A 15134-nucleotide genomic window follows, 5' to 3' on the forward strand; every position below is an offset into this window, starting at 1 on the left:
TAATAGAAAGGAAAAAAAAAATGCATGTGATTTTTCTACATTCCTTTTTTGTTCCACAGAAACTTACCTGTTTTCTTCAACACATCAGAAATCAGTTCTAGGCTTTTCTACTACATAGAGATAGCATGCTCAAAACCAAACCAAAAATAAAGATACAATAAGAAACAAAAACAAGCAAATAAACAAAAACACAAACAAACCTCTTGCACAATAAAAAAATACACAAAAAAACCCAAAGTAACCAATAACCAAAACCCAAATAACCAATGCCCATAAAAACAAAAACCCAAACTCCACAAGTAAACAGCACGTCCCTACAAACACACAGTAGTAGATACATTTTTAATATTTCTGTTGTTCTGGCCACAAAGATGCACACAATTAGATCACCTGGCAGTAACCTATGTAAGAGAAATGAGTTTTTGAGTGTGAATCAGTAAAAATGCCAAGCCTGGTGAGGATGCTGTATTTCCATTAGCAAAGTGAAGCTACTGTAGGTTTGATCTTTGTGTGCCTGTGCTTCAATTTTTCAAAGTTCTCTTAAACATTCCAGCTTGCAGTGTCAGTGCATATTCATTTCATGAAGTAGTTACCGACCTTAAGAATAAGGAGTTAAATCACTTAACTAATTTCTACTTGTCTTCTGGGAGCCTGCACATCTAACAGGAAAAATACATTCACACAATAATGCACTTCTGATGTTCTCAACTACAGCAAATTGCTATAACTTTTTAGCAGAAGTGTAAATCATGGTGGCATGAAGACAACTAGTTTATTAAGAAGTGAGTTTCAGTGAAGAATCTTCTTTGAGAACCCCCCTTTAACTAAGAACACACTCTAACTTGGAAAGCATGGGCAATTCTTAAAAAGATAGCAAATGGAGAAAGTTCTGAAATGCATTTAAAGGCAGCAAACCTAGTAGACATTTCCAGATGGTTTTAAACCTACAAAGCATTGATTAAATAAAAGGATACAGGTTCATTAAATGTTCACAGGTAAATAAGAACAAGTCAAAACACAATTAATCAGGCCATTGAGACAACTCTTAAGGAAAAATCAGATACCATAGATCTTGGTTTGAATAGCTCCTGTGTTTTTCTACTCACAGTAAGCATGGTGGGCAAACCTTGGGAAGAATTTGGTTTGAATTTTTTGCCATCATCTGAAGTTCAGATAATGAGCAACTGTGGGCAGATAAAAGTGACTTTTGTGAATGCTATTAAAAATTCATCATAGACATCGCATCTGATGAGGCAAAAACTGATCACAGAATCAGTAAGGTTGGAAAGGACCTTAAAGATCTCAAGGTCCAACTTTTGACAAAACACCACCACGTGCTAAGTAATTTCTTGAACACTTACAGGGATGGTTACTCCACCACCCATCTGAGTAGCCTGTTCCAATTCTTGATCACCCTTTCAGTGAAATTTTTTTCCTGATATGTAATTTTAACATCCCCTCGTTGCAGCTTGAGACTTTCTTCTTGTCCTGTTGCTGGTTACCTGGGAGAAGAGGCCAACCCCCACCTGGCTACAGCCTCCTTTCAGGTGGCTATAGAGCGATAAGGTCTCTTCTGAGCCTCCTTTTCTCCAGGCTAAACAACCCCAGCTCCCTCAGCTGCCCCTCATATGACTTATTCTTTAGGCCTTTCACCAGCACTGCTGCCCATCTCTGGACACGCTCCAGCTCCTTCTTGTAGTGAGGGGCCCAGAATGGGTGACCTGTGGCCTCACCAGTGCCCAGTACAGGGGAGCAGTCACTGGCCACACTATTGCTGATCCAGGCCAGGATGCCATTTGCCTTCTTTGCCACATGGGCACATGCTGGTTCATGTGTGATTGCTGCCAACCAGCACCCCAGGCCCTTTTCCACCAAGCCACTTTGCAGCCACTCTGTCCCCAGGCTGTAGCGCTGCATGGAGTTGTTGTGATCCAAGTGCAGGATCTGGCATTCGGCCTTGTCGCACAAGTGTAGGACCTCACACAATTTGCCACAGTCTATTGATCCAGCCCTACCCTCCAGTGGATCGATACTCCCACGCAGTCTGCACACTTACTAAGGAGGCACTTGATTCTCTCAATAAAGGTATTAAACAGGACTATCCCCACTACTGAGCCCCAGGTAAAACCACCAGTGACCAGTCACCAGCTGGATGTAACTCCATTCACCACCACCCTCTTGGACCCAGCCAGTTTTTTCACCCAGCAAACAGTGCACCCGACCAAGCTATGAGCAGCCAGTCGCTCCAGGGGAACGCTGTGGGAAATGGTGTCAAAGACTTTACTGAAGTCTAGGTAGACAACTCCCAAAGCCTTTCTCTCATCCACTAGGCAGGTCACTTGATCCTAAAAGGAGATCAAGCTGGTCAAGCAGAACCTGTGTAAACAACCTTGCATTTAATAGAAATTACATAGGTAGCAGATTTCACATAATTACCACAGTACTGCTTTCACTTTCAAGAAAATTTTGACCTTTAGACTTTATCTTAGATTATTCTGTTAGGGATATGTCTTCAGATAAAGAAAACAACACATGGCTACCAAAGCTATGTTCTTATAACAGCACCTCATTTCCATGATAACAAAATAAATTTGCAGTAGATACGACATATACAGCTTCTTCTGACAAGCAGATCCACTTAGTATACATCTATTTGTCTTAAATTTTTCCATTCCATAGGAAGATGTGGAACAATTTTCCTAAAAGCTTCACAATAAAAGTAAACATTGCATAAAGAAATATGTCAATACCTCATTTCACAATCACTTTCATTCATTAAATTGAGCTACAGTTTTATCTGTTGGTACAATTCTCCTAAGTGAAAAAGTCTAAATAGAGCACATGATTCTTTAAAAAACTAACCAAAATGCGAATTGATATTTTTTCAGCAATTTGAATGGACACATTAACGAGCAGATCCCTCTACAATCAGCTAAAGTTCCCCTCCTCAGAATTACCTGCCCTTCTCAGAATCAGCAGTTCCAAGAACACTAATTAACAAAACCTTTCCAGAGAGAGAAATTCCAGCAGGAATGGGGAACATAAAAATCATAATGAGTCAGAATTCTTGCTTAGAATACACATTGACAAAATCTGGTTTTCCCTGTAAAAAAATACATACAGACTTTTGCAGCCTCAAAAGAACCCCCCAAGATCCCTTATTTGAGGATTTAGAATAGAACCTTCAATACTTGTTACATTTGAGGCTACGGTCAAACATTCCAGACGTAAAACCACAAAAGTTATTAGAACAAGGAATTACTATATCTAGACTATGCTAGACAGCCACAGGGGACCAAAGTCCCTCCGTTCAGCATCCATTCCAGCACTACCCTTTAATTCCTATGAAATACAATTTCTGTCTCAGATGAAGATTGTTTTAACAATGGACTATAAATTCAAAACCAGGCAGACAAGCTTAGAGGAAAGTTATATATTGTAATTGCACAGGCTTAAGAAATGCAGTTCAGCATACAGTTCATTTCAGAGATAGGTGTATGAAAATCAAAGTCTCTCATTAACTACATATTTTTATTTCTTAACACAAAGAATTTTACAGAATTAGCAAGATGTATTATATTGAAAAGTGTACATGTCAGAACATTTGAAATAGCAAAGACTATTTTAACTTATAATTTAATTTTTGTGGTGGAAGAGGTGGTTGTTTTGGATCTTTTTAAAACACTTTTCTGTTTTATGCTTTCAGAATAGATAGGAAATGCTACATATCAGTTTGACAAAATACATAATTGCTATGTTTTAGCTAAAAAATCCCAGCAATATAAAGAAAACAGATATTTAAATATAAATTACTGTTTTGAAAACAATTTAGCAAAATACAGAAAAGGAAGATATGCATTACAAAACACATGTGTGATTACTAAAGCTTTTGAGATTCAAAGCTCAGCTTCAGATGCCTGATCAAAATGAAAAAATAAGATCAGTCAAGAGGGTGCAAGGGGCAAGGGGCTAAATGCTGTGAATATCTCTGCACTTTCAGTGCACCAGACATCCTCAAAATTGGAAAAGGATGACCTGCTCTCTTTCAAACTAAGTACCACCATAAGAAAAAGTAAGCAAGATTAAGAATGTTAAAAGAAAATTTCTTAAGGAAAGCTATTATTCACATTTATGCAGTCAAAGCTGAAGCTTTTCACGATGCATCATAAACCAAATTTTTTTCTTGTACATACCCCTTCAGGCATTTTAGTATTCTAATTCACTCTTATTTTAAAATAGGTGACTTTATTTTGATATTAAAAAATGGCTTTGTGTGTGGGATACAGTTTTAAAAATTTCCAGTGAAAAGACATGAACAGCATTTTTATTAGAAGAGTGGCTAGCATAACTCAACAGACACTCCATGAAATTTGCCATGTATTATTATGAAAGCATCTAAAGTTTTCTGTCCCTGAAATCAATTTAAGACACTAATTATAAAGTAATGCACATCAATATTAAATCCTTAGTCACTCCTTGTTTAGAAAGTGTTCCTTCTTTTTTGTCATCTTTCACTCTAAATTCCCCATGAATTCTTTAAGATATTAACAAAATCATCATCACCCACAATTCCAAAACTTAATCCTTCATAGAAATCTTCAAACTCAGAATAGGACACTTCATTGGGGTTGATGCAGGACTCCCCTAATGCTTCTAGAAATGACGATTTAATTTCTTCTTCTGGAATTTTGCCTGTGAAAGTATATTTTTCTATTAAATACATTTTAAAGAAGAGTGAATATGTAGCATTTAATTTACTTCAGGAAAGAAACTTTCAAATTTTATCTTGCAAATATTGTTTTAATGAACAAATTCAATATTACGATTTCAGAATTAAGTCATTGGCTCACATATTACCACCTGTAGAAATTATCTTACTTTAATAGCATGATATAATTAAGTATCAACAGAAGACATGAGGTCAGCCAATTGCATGAATTATGAGAACAGGAATTTTTTTTCTTCAAATGACTGCAAAAGCCAAATAATACATTTTTAAACTAAAATTCTGAAGTTATCTTGTAAGTGTATATTTACTGTAATATACACTTACAAGATAACTTCAGAGCTTCAAAGTTCTAGGAAAATTTTAAGAAGGAAATTGGCATCTGAAAAATGTTCTGCAATTTACATCTTTGTCCTAGCAATTTTATAAAGATAATACTCAAGATTATTTCATTGAGAAAAAAAGTGCAAAAAATACGGCATTACAACATTGGGAAAATATCCACATATTGTATCCCTATACCCCCATGTGACTTCATGTGTTACCATTAAAATCACTGGTAATATAAAAAAACCCCTTCTCTTCTTCAGGTACGAAAGGGTCATGACATCATGGAGACTTTCACAATGACTAGTTTGGTACACTGAGGTATTGTTTTCTAAAACTGGCATGTAAATATTTAAATTTCTATTTTTTTCAAAGGCATACATTTTTGAGAATGCTGAAAAAATAATGAAGAAACCAGCAGTCCTCTCTATAGGATGACAAACCAGTTCCAGAAATAAATAAAGTTCCTTCTGAATAAATTATTCAAATGCTGACTACATTCCGTGTCAGTTGGAATCCTTGCATATTTTGATGGAAAACAGCAATGTGAAATGAGTACCCTACTAAGTGAAAATTATTAATATCATATTTGCCACTGATAACTTACAGCTGAAAGCTGAAAAATAACTGCTAACAGAGGTAGGGAAAAGAACTGTTCTGCATTCAGGCACTATTAGCAGCCTGATAAAGGGCAAGTATTAAAATTGTGTATATGAACTCCATTACTACTTATAGACATGTTCTAAGAGACTTATTTTATGTCCTCAGATGAAGAAAGTTCCCTTTAACAGCTCAAATCTAAGTAAATATGAAAACAGTTTGTATGTCCAACCAGTTTCTGGATCTGCTATCTCTGCTAACAAGATGATTTCCGTAGTTACAGATTTTTGTTTGTTGACACGAGTTACCTGCCAATACTAGAGGATGTTTCTTTGCACAGTAACATTTCCTGACATCTACCATAGGCACGCTCCCAGTTTTGTTGAAATCTAGTTTCATATAAGCCTAAAGGAGAAAAAGAAGAGTTTCATATAAACATCTCAGGGAGAAAAAAAGTGAAAAGATGAAATGATCAAATAGACTTAAATATCTAGTACATACTTTTAAACATACTTCTAGTACATACATTTGCTTTTTGTGCAATTGTTTCTGTCAATTTACCTACTTTATGTAAGGCACCAGATACTAGAAAGTCATTCTAGATTATACAGTTTCATGATTATTTTACCTCAACACTTTTCACATCAAATGTGTGTCCCCTGGTCAACACAAAAAAAAATTGTCTTCTCTCCCTAATTTCTAGCTCATCCTTATAATCAGAAATTTAGCTGCTTCCCTTCTGCCTCCTCCAATTATTAAGATTCCACATCATTCTGACAGAAGCCTCCACACAGCCTCTCTAGCACTGCTAACAGCAGCTTCATTTGCATTTCAATTTACTCAAATACACATGCTTGATATGTAAGGCTAGGAGAGTCAGATCCTCCATGACTGAAAGCATCAAAGTATAGGTCATTTTTCTTGATCTTGATATCCAGTTGATACTCCTTTGTCTAGTTTGTGATCGGTGTCCGATACCGCAAACAACTCCACATTACATTATAGACAAATAACAAGTGGCATTTCACATATAACAGGTCTCACAAATATAATGACTCTGACTGTTGGTCTCAAAGAAGACAAGTATGACTGCCTCCTATTTCAGGCACTGTGGGAAGAAAATCTACACATGCAGATTTGCCACAATTTGTCATTTGCCAAAATAAGGAAACAGACTTCTGGAAGAGATCATCTCAGGGTGCCAGACACTTCATACACAGGACTGAATGATAAGAACAGCACATATACATGAAAACTCAAAATAATAAAGGAATGAATTCTAGAATTTAAAATTAATTAATTTAACAATGGAACAGCATGCAGTCCACTAATTTACCTTTCTGTGGATAAACTGATCTGAAACGTCAAGAAGTAAATTTCCAGGTACTGAACATAAGAAAAAATAACAAAACCCAAAAACTGTAATATGATGACTAACTCCAAAGTTAGACTGAGAAATATTTACACTTAAAATATCTGCAATAAAACTTACTTTTCTTACAAATGTTTTCCTATATTCATTCATTTCTCCAAATATGGCATGAGTAAATTCTCCATAGTCAACCTTATCATTCTTGCTATCATCAAGAATAAGCCACAATGATTCAAAGTCCTGAAATTTAAACATATTTTGCCAAAGTTCTTCACTAGATTCTGAAATAGAACAATTGCTATAATGGGAAATTACAGTATTCTCACAAAACCCACCAAACTTCTAGATTTAAACTCACTGAAAGATTTGTAATAATAACGCATGTCACTGGTGACCATAATACACATTATTCACAGTGCTGATAGCTGGGAGCTACTTTTACAACATAATATATAAAAAAAAGAAAAAACCTAAGAGCATAAACAAAATTATTTTTTTAAGCCTAAAGAGAAAAAATGGGTTGCAATCACACTTGCTTCCTCATGTCATGATATAAAAAAAGACTGCATATTTTAAAATACTTTTTTATTTTTAAGAACTTCACATAGAATTTAGTGCAGAAATGCTAACATACCATAAGGGAAAAAAATACCAAAAGAAAACTTGCACAACCCAGGTATTAAACTATAGATTTCAGCAAAGAAAATAAGCAATTTCATAAATTAAAAAAAATTATACCCACATTTACAGTTCAGGTAGACTCACCCCTTCAGGCATTTCCAAGTGGAATACTTTTAGAGCTTCTTTCAAGGCTGCCTGAGAGAGAAAACCATCTCTGTTCTTGTCTATTTGTCGGAAATACTTTCCTAAGCCTGTTATAACCCGAACTCCTCTTTTACTTAATGTTTCTCTGAATATACCTGAGGATTTAGAGAAATAAAGGATACAACATTTACCTGAAGTTGTCCACAGACAATACAGAAGTAAAGAACACCATGTCTACACATGATGGTGCTGGTTAGAAAGACATACCCTTGCATTCAGGCTCTCTCATCTTTGATGAAAAAATGCCAGTCCAAAAGGAAATCATCTGTTATTCAACATTTGAGTGAAAATCATATATAGTATGTTTAACAAGCAATACCAAACAAACTTTTTTCAAAGAGACCACATAAGGAAAGAAAAAATGGCTGTTGTTCTCAGTATGTTCAGACTGTAAAACCGCCTACTTCTGTGAGATTGGATTACATGGCATGATTATACATACAAAGTAACTTTGGAACAACTGCTTCAGAACAACATAAAAATTCTATTATGAGACAAAGTTGTTTCTTTATTCTACAAACTTGTTACGTATATGTGGGAATGAGAACAAACATGACTAATTTGGCAAAATCATTCCCAAATGATACATAATTTCTATGGCAAGACTTATGAAATACTTCAGCTAGCATATTCACTTAGGGATGTCCGAGTTTCTCAGCATACTCTATTAACATTAGTCACATGCTACTACCTTCAAATTACTTATATCTACAATTTTTAAGACAAATAGGGGCAAGGTGAAAGAAGGAAGTTTTTTCCAGTGATGCTGAAACTCAGCTGTTTATTAAAAGGTGCCTTGAAGTACACAAGTACACACACACAAAATTCTACCAGGCCACACCAGCAAACCTTAGATACAGTTGGATAACAGAAAAGTCAGCTTGTGTCTATTATGCAAAGGGAAAAATGGAATAACTAGAAGATTTGAAAATAACCATAATTATTCTAACTGTTTTTTGGGAAAAGTAAATGTCCAAGCAGATTCTAGTGACCAAAGAGTGCCTACTTAAGCAGGTTTAGTTAATGACAGTAAACAGAGGAGATTATACGAGCTGTGAGCTGCTGAGGTCAACCATTTTTGTTAACAATGTTACAAAAATAATGCACAACACTGTACAAACATCCTTCCATAATCTTCAACAAAATGCTATGCCTTTGTCCTAAAGACTGTAAATAGGAATATGGTAGAGTTTATTTACATATTCCAGAGTACAGTACACAATTCTACTCATGACTTTTAAAAATCAAAATAATAGAGAATATCAAATGCAACTTAACAATGTATAGAAACAATGGCCAAAAGTAGTATCTAGCACAAAATTACTGGAAGAAATGAGATGGTGTTTCTACACTTGGCCAATAACAAATTTAATGCCAGTGTAACATAGCATCAGCATTATGTTTCAGATTTTTTTCAGTGATTATGTCAACATGGAGATTAATGTTTTATTGATTACATTCATAATTACTCTGTACATTCTGCACAATCTTTACCCAGACTGTTTATTTGAAGAGATAGGAGAAAGCTTTCTTATGACTGATTTGTCCTGGTATCAGATTCAAATAATATTCTGATAAATATCTAACTTTTGTTTAACTTCAGTTACACAAATAAAATCTTCATTACATCACTATTATCATTGCCCTGAGCTGTAAAGATAGAGAAACTAAAATTGAATGGGTGCTGGTAGATACAAACCTTGAATCTTCTTAAAAACTTTGCTATCATCAACCACTTGCCTGGAACACTCTTCCCTGAGTTCCAAAGAAGAAGCTCTAAAGAAGTCAAAATTAATGTTGATTAGTGAAATTACATGTAATATGACTATATTCAAAGCAGATGTAGCAAGAAATCTCAAAATACTTAACTTTATATTTAATTTATATTTAATATACTACCCTTATAAACACAATATCCAATTGCTTGAATTTAAGAGGGCACTCACAGAAGTCCTTGCTGACCAGCTGTAGATACACAGAATTTTTTTCCTAACAATATTAATTGAAATCTCCTCTACTAATTCATTAGCCATGGATAATTCCTCCTATGCATAAAATCGCATAAAGTTTAGTTCAATCCTAATCTCATACCACTGGAAGAGTTTGCTAAAGCAACCACATTTAATCACCAACAGCAAAATGACATGAAATACTTTTCAAATCTCTGTTTAGAGCACAAAGAGCAAATGTGTAGACCAAAAGTATATCTCAAAATTATGATTAAATTTTGTGGAGTTTTTTCTGCTATTCCCACAAGCTATCAGAAATTACTATAAAGGTTGATAAGAAAATATTGTAGAAGAACCTACTGGAGGATAAAAAAGCCAAACCTAACCAACAAAGTCCTACAATTATTTTATTCAGAATATTTTAAAAAATGGAAAATTATTACTGTCAACTCTGAGCTGCTTGCTCACCAGTGTTTTGCCATGATATACTCCTGCTTTCTGAGGCCAAAGGCTTATCTCTGCTGTCTAGTAGGACTTTTCATCTCCACTTTGCATACCTTCCATTATGAAGTCCCTAAAAGCTTACCTACATCAGATCACCTAAATGCAAAGTCAACAGCCTCCTGCAGAGGACAACGTACTCCCTCAAGAACATATGTAAACCAAAATATTCATGGCTTGTGACAGAAGGGCATAGCTGCTCCTGGGAACCTGCAGTAGACCTATTGGACTGTAGCTGAACAGGATTTTGTATCAATAAGGGATTTTCTGAAGGTAAGAGGATTCAATTCAAGAGTTATGCATCAGAGACTAGAGAGCTCAATAACATCTTCATACATAAGAAAAAGATAGACTGAAAGTCACTAATGGAAAGAATACAGAGAGTATAAAAAAGGAAATAATCTATTCCACCACAGGTAGCAAAAAAATCCAAAATTACAACCCATTGAACAGCTCTTTTTATGGTTCTTCTATTCAGAGATAACATTGGTGCAAATCCAAATTTCACAGGTATAAGATTAGCCACAAATGAAAGAAAAAGCTGCTTTATTTGAATGATAGGCTTCTGAGATGTAAAATGTCTTACATCAACTAGCTGAATTATCAACTATATTGTGTATTATTTCACTGAAACCTTGCTGAGAGGGAACAATTAGCACTAAGCATCATACAACTACACAGTTCTAGAACCAATTAAATTTGAATTTACTGTTCTATGCACTGTTAGCTTTCCTTTGCCAAGCTTTCAGTCTAAAGGGACTTTAAGTGAATATTACTATATCTGAGAACAAGCTTCCTGTGTCTAAACATTTGCAGAAAGAAAATAACAGTCAAGTTCTGCTAACAAAGTAGTCTTTAGATACTGAACACATTTAATTGAGATTAAAATTATTCTCTTCCTAACCAGCAAGGGATCAAGGTATAAGATATATGAGGAGAGCCTGGGAGAGCTGGAACTGTTTAGCCTGGAGAATAGAAGCCTTGGGGATCTTACCCTCGAATACGTATGAATACCTGACAGAAAGGAGTAAAGAAGACTGAAACAGGCTTTGCTCAGTGGTGCCTGTTGACAAGACAAGAGGCAATGTGCACAAACTGAAACAAAGGAGATATATGATTTGTATATAAAAACATGTGACCTCAACCAAAGCAAAAGAACAGCATCACATTTCAATTCTTTCTTTAAAATTACTCCTTACTATTCTAGGAAGTCACTGAACTATGCAAAGTTTTCTAACATCTATTACTAATTTCTCCTAACAACAGCCTAAATAGCAGTGTAAGTAATAAGGCATTAGGAGCTAATTTTTTTTTTTTTTTTTTTTGCTTAGGGAAGGAAAGGTAATTTGAAAAGCAGTTAGCAGCACTTACTTCAGGTAATCTATAGCTGTTTCATCAATACTTATCACACGAAGGGTGAAGAAAGGGTTCTGCTTAATACTTTCTGGAAGGTTATGATCAGCACTTTGGAAAGTCAGATTGGCTCCCTGTTGGTAAAGCACACAATGATTTAAAAATAGGTTGTGTATTTCATAAATAGAGGGGAAGGGGAAATAAAGTAGCAAACTAAAAGCAAAGAATGCTGAGAAGAATAAAAAAATGCAGTCGCTCTAACTGTAATATCTGAGCAGGCTTGGTTTATAAAGTCTCCAAAACTCATGAATTTGGAAGAAGGAGACAGAGACACTGCAAGGGTCTCAACCACTTGGACTTTGTGAGAGATCTGCACATCTTAATGTCAGCGCAGAAAGCATGATTGCAGGTATGGAGATTCACAGACATAGCATCATTCCAAAGAGGTACTGAACTCCGTGCAGTACATTTTCTGGATGACTTTATGATGCATCTTTATTTAGAACACATTTCCATCTGCAGGCTTCAAAAATACACATGACAATAAAATATGAAAATTCCAGCAAGTAGATTTATCCTCCATATCATAAACTCATCTATTTAATCTTCAAAACTGTTAGATGGTTGTGTAAGCAGTTAGGATAGGCATGTGATTATACAAAACACATTAAAAACTAATGTTGACGTCTTTTACTTTCTACATTTTTCACATACATAGTTTTTCCTCTAAACTTCAGATTTGCAGGAGCATTTGAAGAATTTGGTGAAAATAGTCTGTACTTGAAGACTTGCTCAAGTATTTATAAACCATGAACACTTTATCTAGTACAGAACTACAGCAGTACAGAAGGTGCAATATGATTTTTAATCAGTCATCAGATTAGCTGGTAGACAAAGCTTAACATTGTTTCATACACTTGCTCAAAGAAACTGGTTGTTTACATTTCAAACTGTAGTTTAAAAACAATTAACCTGCAATTTCTTCATGTTTAAAAATATTTAATCATTTCTTCGAGTTAAAAATGCCAGCAGACCTTGCAAAGATTATTTACTGTCAAGTATTTGGGTCTTCTTTAGGACTCTCCTTCCCTATGGATCACTACGTCCAAAAAAGCTCCACTCTGTCAGCAGTGTTATGCCCTCTAGGGGGAGAACCGCAAAGTACAGCTTAATTGGAAACTTAAATTGGGAACCCCTAAAACATGGGACAACAAAACAATCCAGAACTTCTGAAAATCTGTAATTCAAAAATGTCACTTAAAGGGAAGACTTTCGGTCTTCCTAGAAGGCTAGTTCACAATTTACAATTCAAATATCCAAATATTACCTCAAAATAAAATAGTATTACATTAGTCAGAAGAATACTTACAACATAGAAGTCACCAAGATCATAAGATTTTCCCTTTCTTTGACCACGTTGATGTTGATAAACTCCCTTCTGAATGAAAGGCAAGGCATGTGTCCTGTGAAATAATTCAAAACTGGTACTAAAATACTAAATTTATTTAAGCGTCTTGGATACAGTGAAATATTTCCTTAAACCTTTTTAAAAAGTAATTAATCCTACCTGTTTTTTCCAAACTGTCGAAATTCATACACAGTAAGGGATTTGTCACAGGCAAAAAAAAATCCAATCAACTCCCTACAAGCATCATGACCATTTCTAGAAGGAAAATTGAAAAGCACTTTTATGTTTTTCATCCATATAAATCCAATTCAACCCAAGCATAAGTAACATTTATTTTGAAATCAGAATGGCTTGAATTGGAAGGGACCTTAAAAATCACTTAGTTCCAAAACCCCTGGCCTTGAATGCTTGCAGGCATGGGGCATCCACAGCTTCTCTGTGCAACTTGTTCCAGTGCCTCACCACCCTCACAGTAAAGAATTTCTTCCAAATATCTAATCTAAACCTGCCTGCTTTTAGTTTGAAGCCATTCCCTTTTGTCTATTACTACACACCCTTTAAACAACTACCCTCCCAACTTTCCTGCAGCCTCCTGTAGGTACTAGAATGCTGCAAGAGGGTCTCTCTGGAGCCTTCCCTTCTCCTGCAAGGGACAATTCAACTCTCTCAACCTATCTTCCAAAGAGAGGTGCTCCATCCCTCTGACTATCTTTGTGACCTTCCTGTGGGTCACTGCAATGGGCCCTTCTCATGCTGGGGACCCCAGAGGTGGACAGAGCACTGCAGGTGGGGTCTGACAGGAGAGAAGCAGAGTGGCAAATACCTTCCTTCACCCTGCTGGCCATTTTTCTTTTGGTGCAGCCCAGGACACGGCTGGTTTCCTGGGTGCAAGGGTACACTGCCAGATCATGAAGAGCTTCTCATCCACCAGCACCACCTAGTTCATCTCCTCAGGCTGCTCTCAGTATCCATTTTATTTCCAATGATGCATGCGGTACAATTTATTTTTTTAAAGAGCTCTTTGACTGTTTTCTCTAACCCACCATGAAATTCAATATGTGGATTCAGTCATGTATTTTAATTCAATATTCTATTCTCCATAATGCTTAAAAACACCTCTCAAGGCTTCATGTTTTAGTATGCCAATATAATTTTCACTGATTGACTAAAGGATTACATACACCAGGACTACTGCATTCATTGAGGTATATTAAAGTAAGTTGCTGAGTTTTCAGCTGTGTCTTACAAGTATACAGCTCACAGCTGCAGAAAAGCATCACTTTCAAAACTGAAAAATACATTTATGCTACCACTACTCAAATCAGAACAATTTGAAAGATGTTCTAAAATTTAATATATAAGGAACTATGAACGAGTTGCAAAGCCATTACTACTTAATAGTAGTTGCCACATCTAAGGCTAAAATAATTTTAATCAACTGATGATGAAACTGAGCTAAAAGGTCTATTTTACACAGCCCCTGTAGTAACTGTCCTGAATAGAGCTATGGGTATGATGGTAACATAACATTGCTTACAGATCTTAACATTGTACAATGGGACTGTTAAGCCACTATCCATTAGCCACATCAAAATTTGTACTACACACAGACACCCACATGTGTAGTACATGTGGGTGTCCTTCACACAGGGAAGCAGAAACAGTCAGTGCAATTAATCAGTTCAAGAAAGTAATCCTCATTCACAAATTCAGAGCATTGAAAAGCTTCCCAAGATCTGTGATTACCTCGATATAATCCTACTATCAAAGCGTAGCTTGTTGGAGAGCATGTTCTCAGTTAGTCCTGATTTGGTCCTTATTCTGTGAAAATAATGCAGCATGTTAATGACACCTATATCTGCCCAGATAAGTGTTACATAAAACTCAACCATTTTCAAACAGCAAAAACCATGAAACACAGTATCCTTGGCAACTGGCTGAGGAGATGATCCTCTGTAGTTGAATTAGAAAGCAACTCTGAGCTGTAAAGCGTTCTATTATATAATATGACAGTACATTCACAGAGGACATAGATATGAATGGGAAATTTTGTTTACATACACTTATATAAAG

General features: G+C 35.6%; 1 protein-coding gene across 3 annotated transcripts in view; it reads right to left on the minus strand.

The window, feature by feature from the left end:
• Positions 1 to 3418: 3418 nt before the first annotated feature.
• Positions 3419 to 15134, minus strand: part of CAPS2 (calcyphosine 2) — a 29652-nt gene continuing 17936 nt past the window's right edge. For all 3 annotated transcript variants that reach the window (XM_021528154.3, XM_077783522.1, XM_077783523.1), the window contains 9 exons: positions 14808 to 14882; positions 13221 to 13316; positions 13023 to 13116; positions 11672 to 11787; positions 9550 to 9626; positions 7791 to 7945; positions 7146 to 7265; positions 5962 to 6058; positions 3419 to 4692 (listed from right to left, as the gene is read on the minus strand). In XM_021528154.3, the coding sequence (XP_021383829.3) occupies positions 4517 to 4692; positions 5962 to 6058; positions 7146 to 7265; positions 7791 to 7945; positions 9550 to 9626; positions 11672 to 11787; positions 13023 to 13116; positions 13221 to 13316; positions 14808 to 14882 (1006 nt within the window). In that variant the 3' untranslated portion in view covers positions 3419 to 4516. The remainder of the gene's footprint in view (positions 4693 to 5961; positions 6059 to 7145; positions 7266 to 7790; positions 7946 to 9549; positions 9627 to 11671; positions 11788 to 13022; positions 13117 to 13220; positions 13317 to 14807; positions 14883 to 15134) is intronic.

The sequence above is a fragment of the Lonchura striata genome, chromosome 5 (assembly GCF_046129695.1).
Source record: "Lonchura striata isolate bLonStr1 chromosome 5, bLonStr1.mat, whole genome shotgun sequence".
Taxonomy (NCBI): Eukaryota; Metazoa; Chordata; class Aves; order Passeriformes; family Estrildidae; genus Lonchura; species Lonchura striata.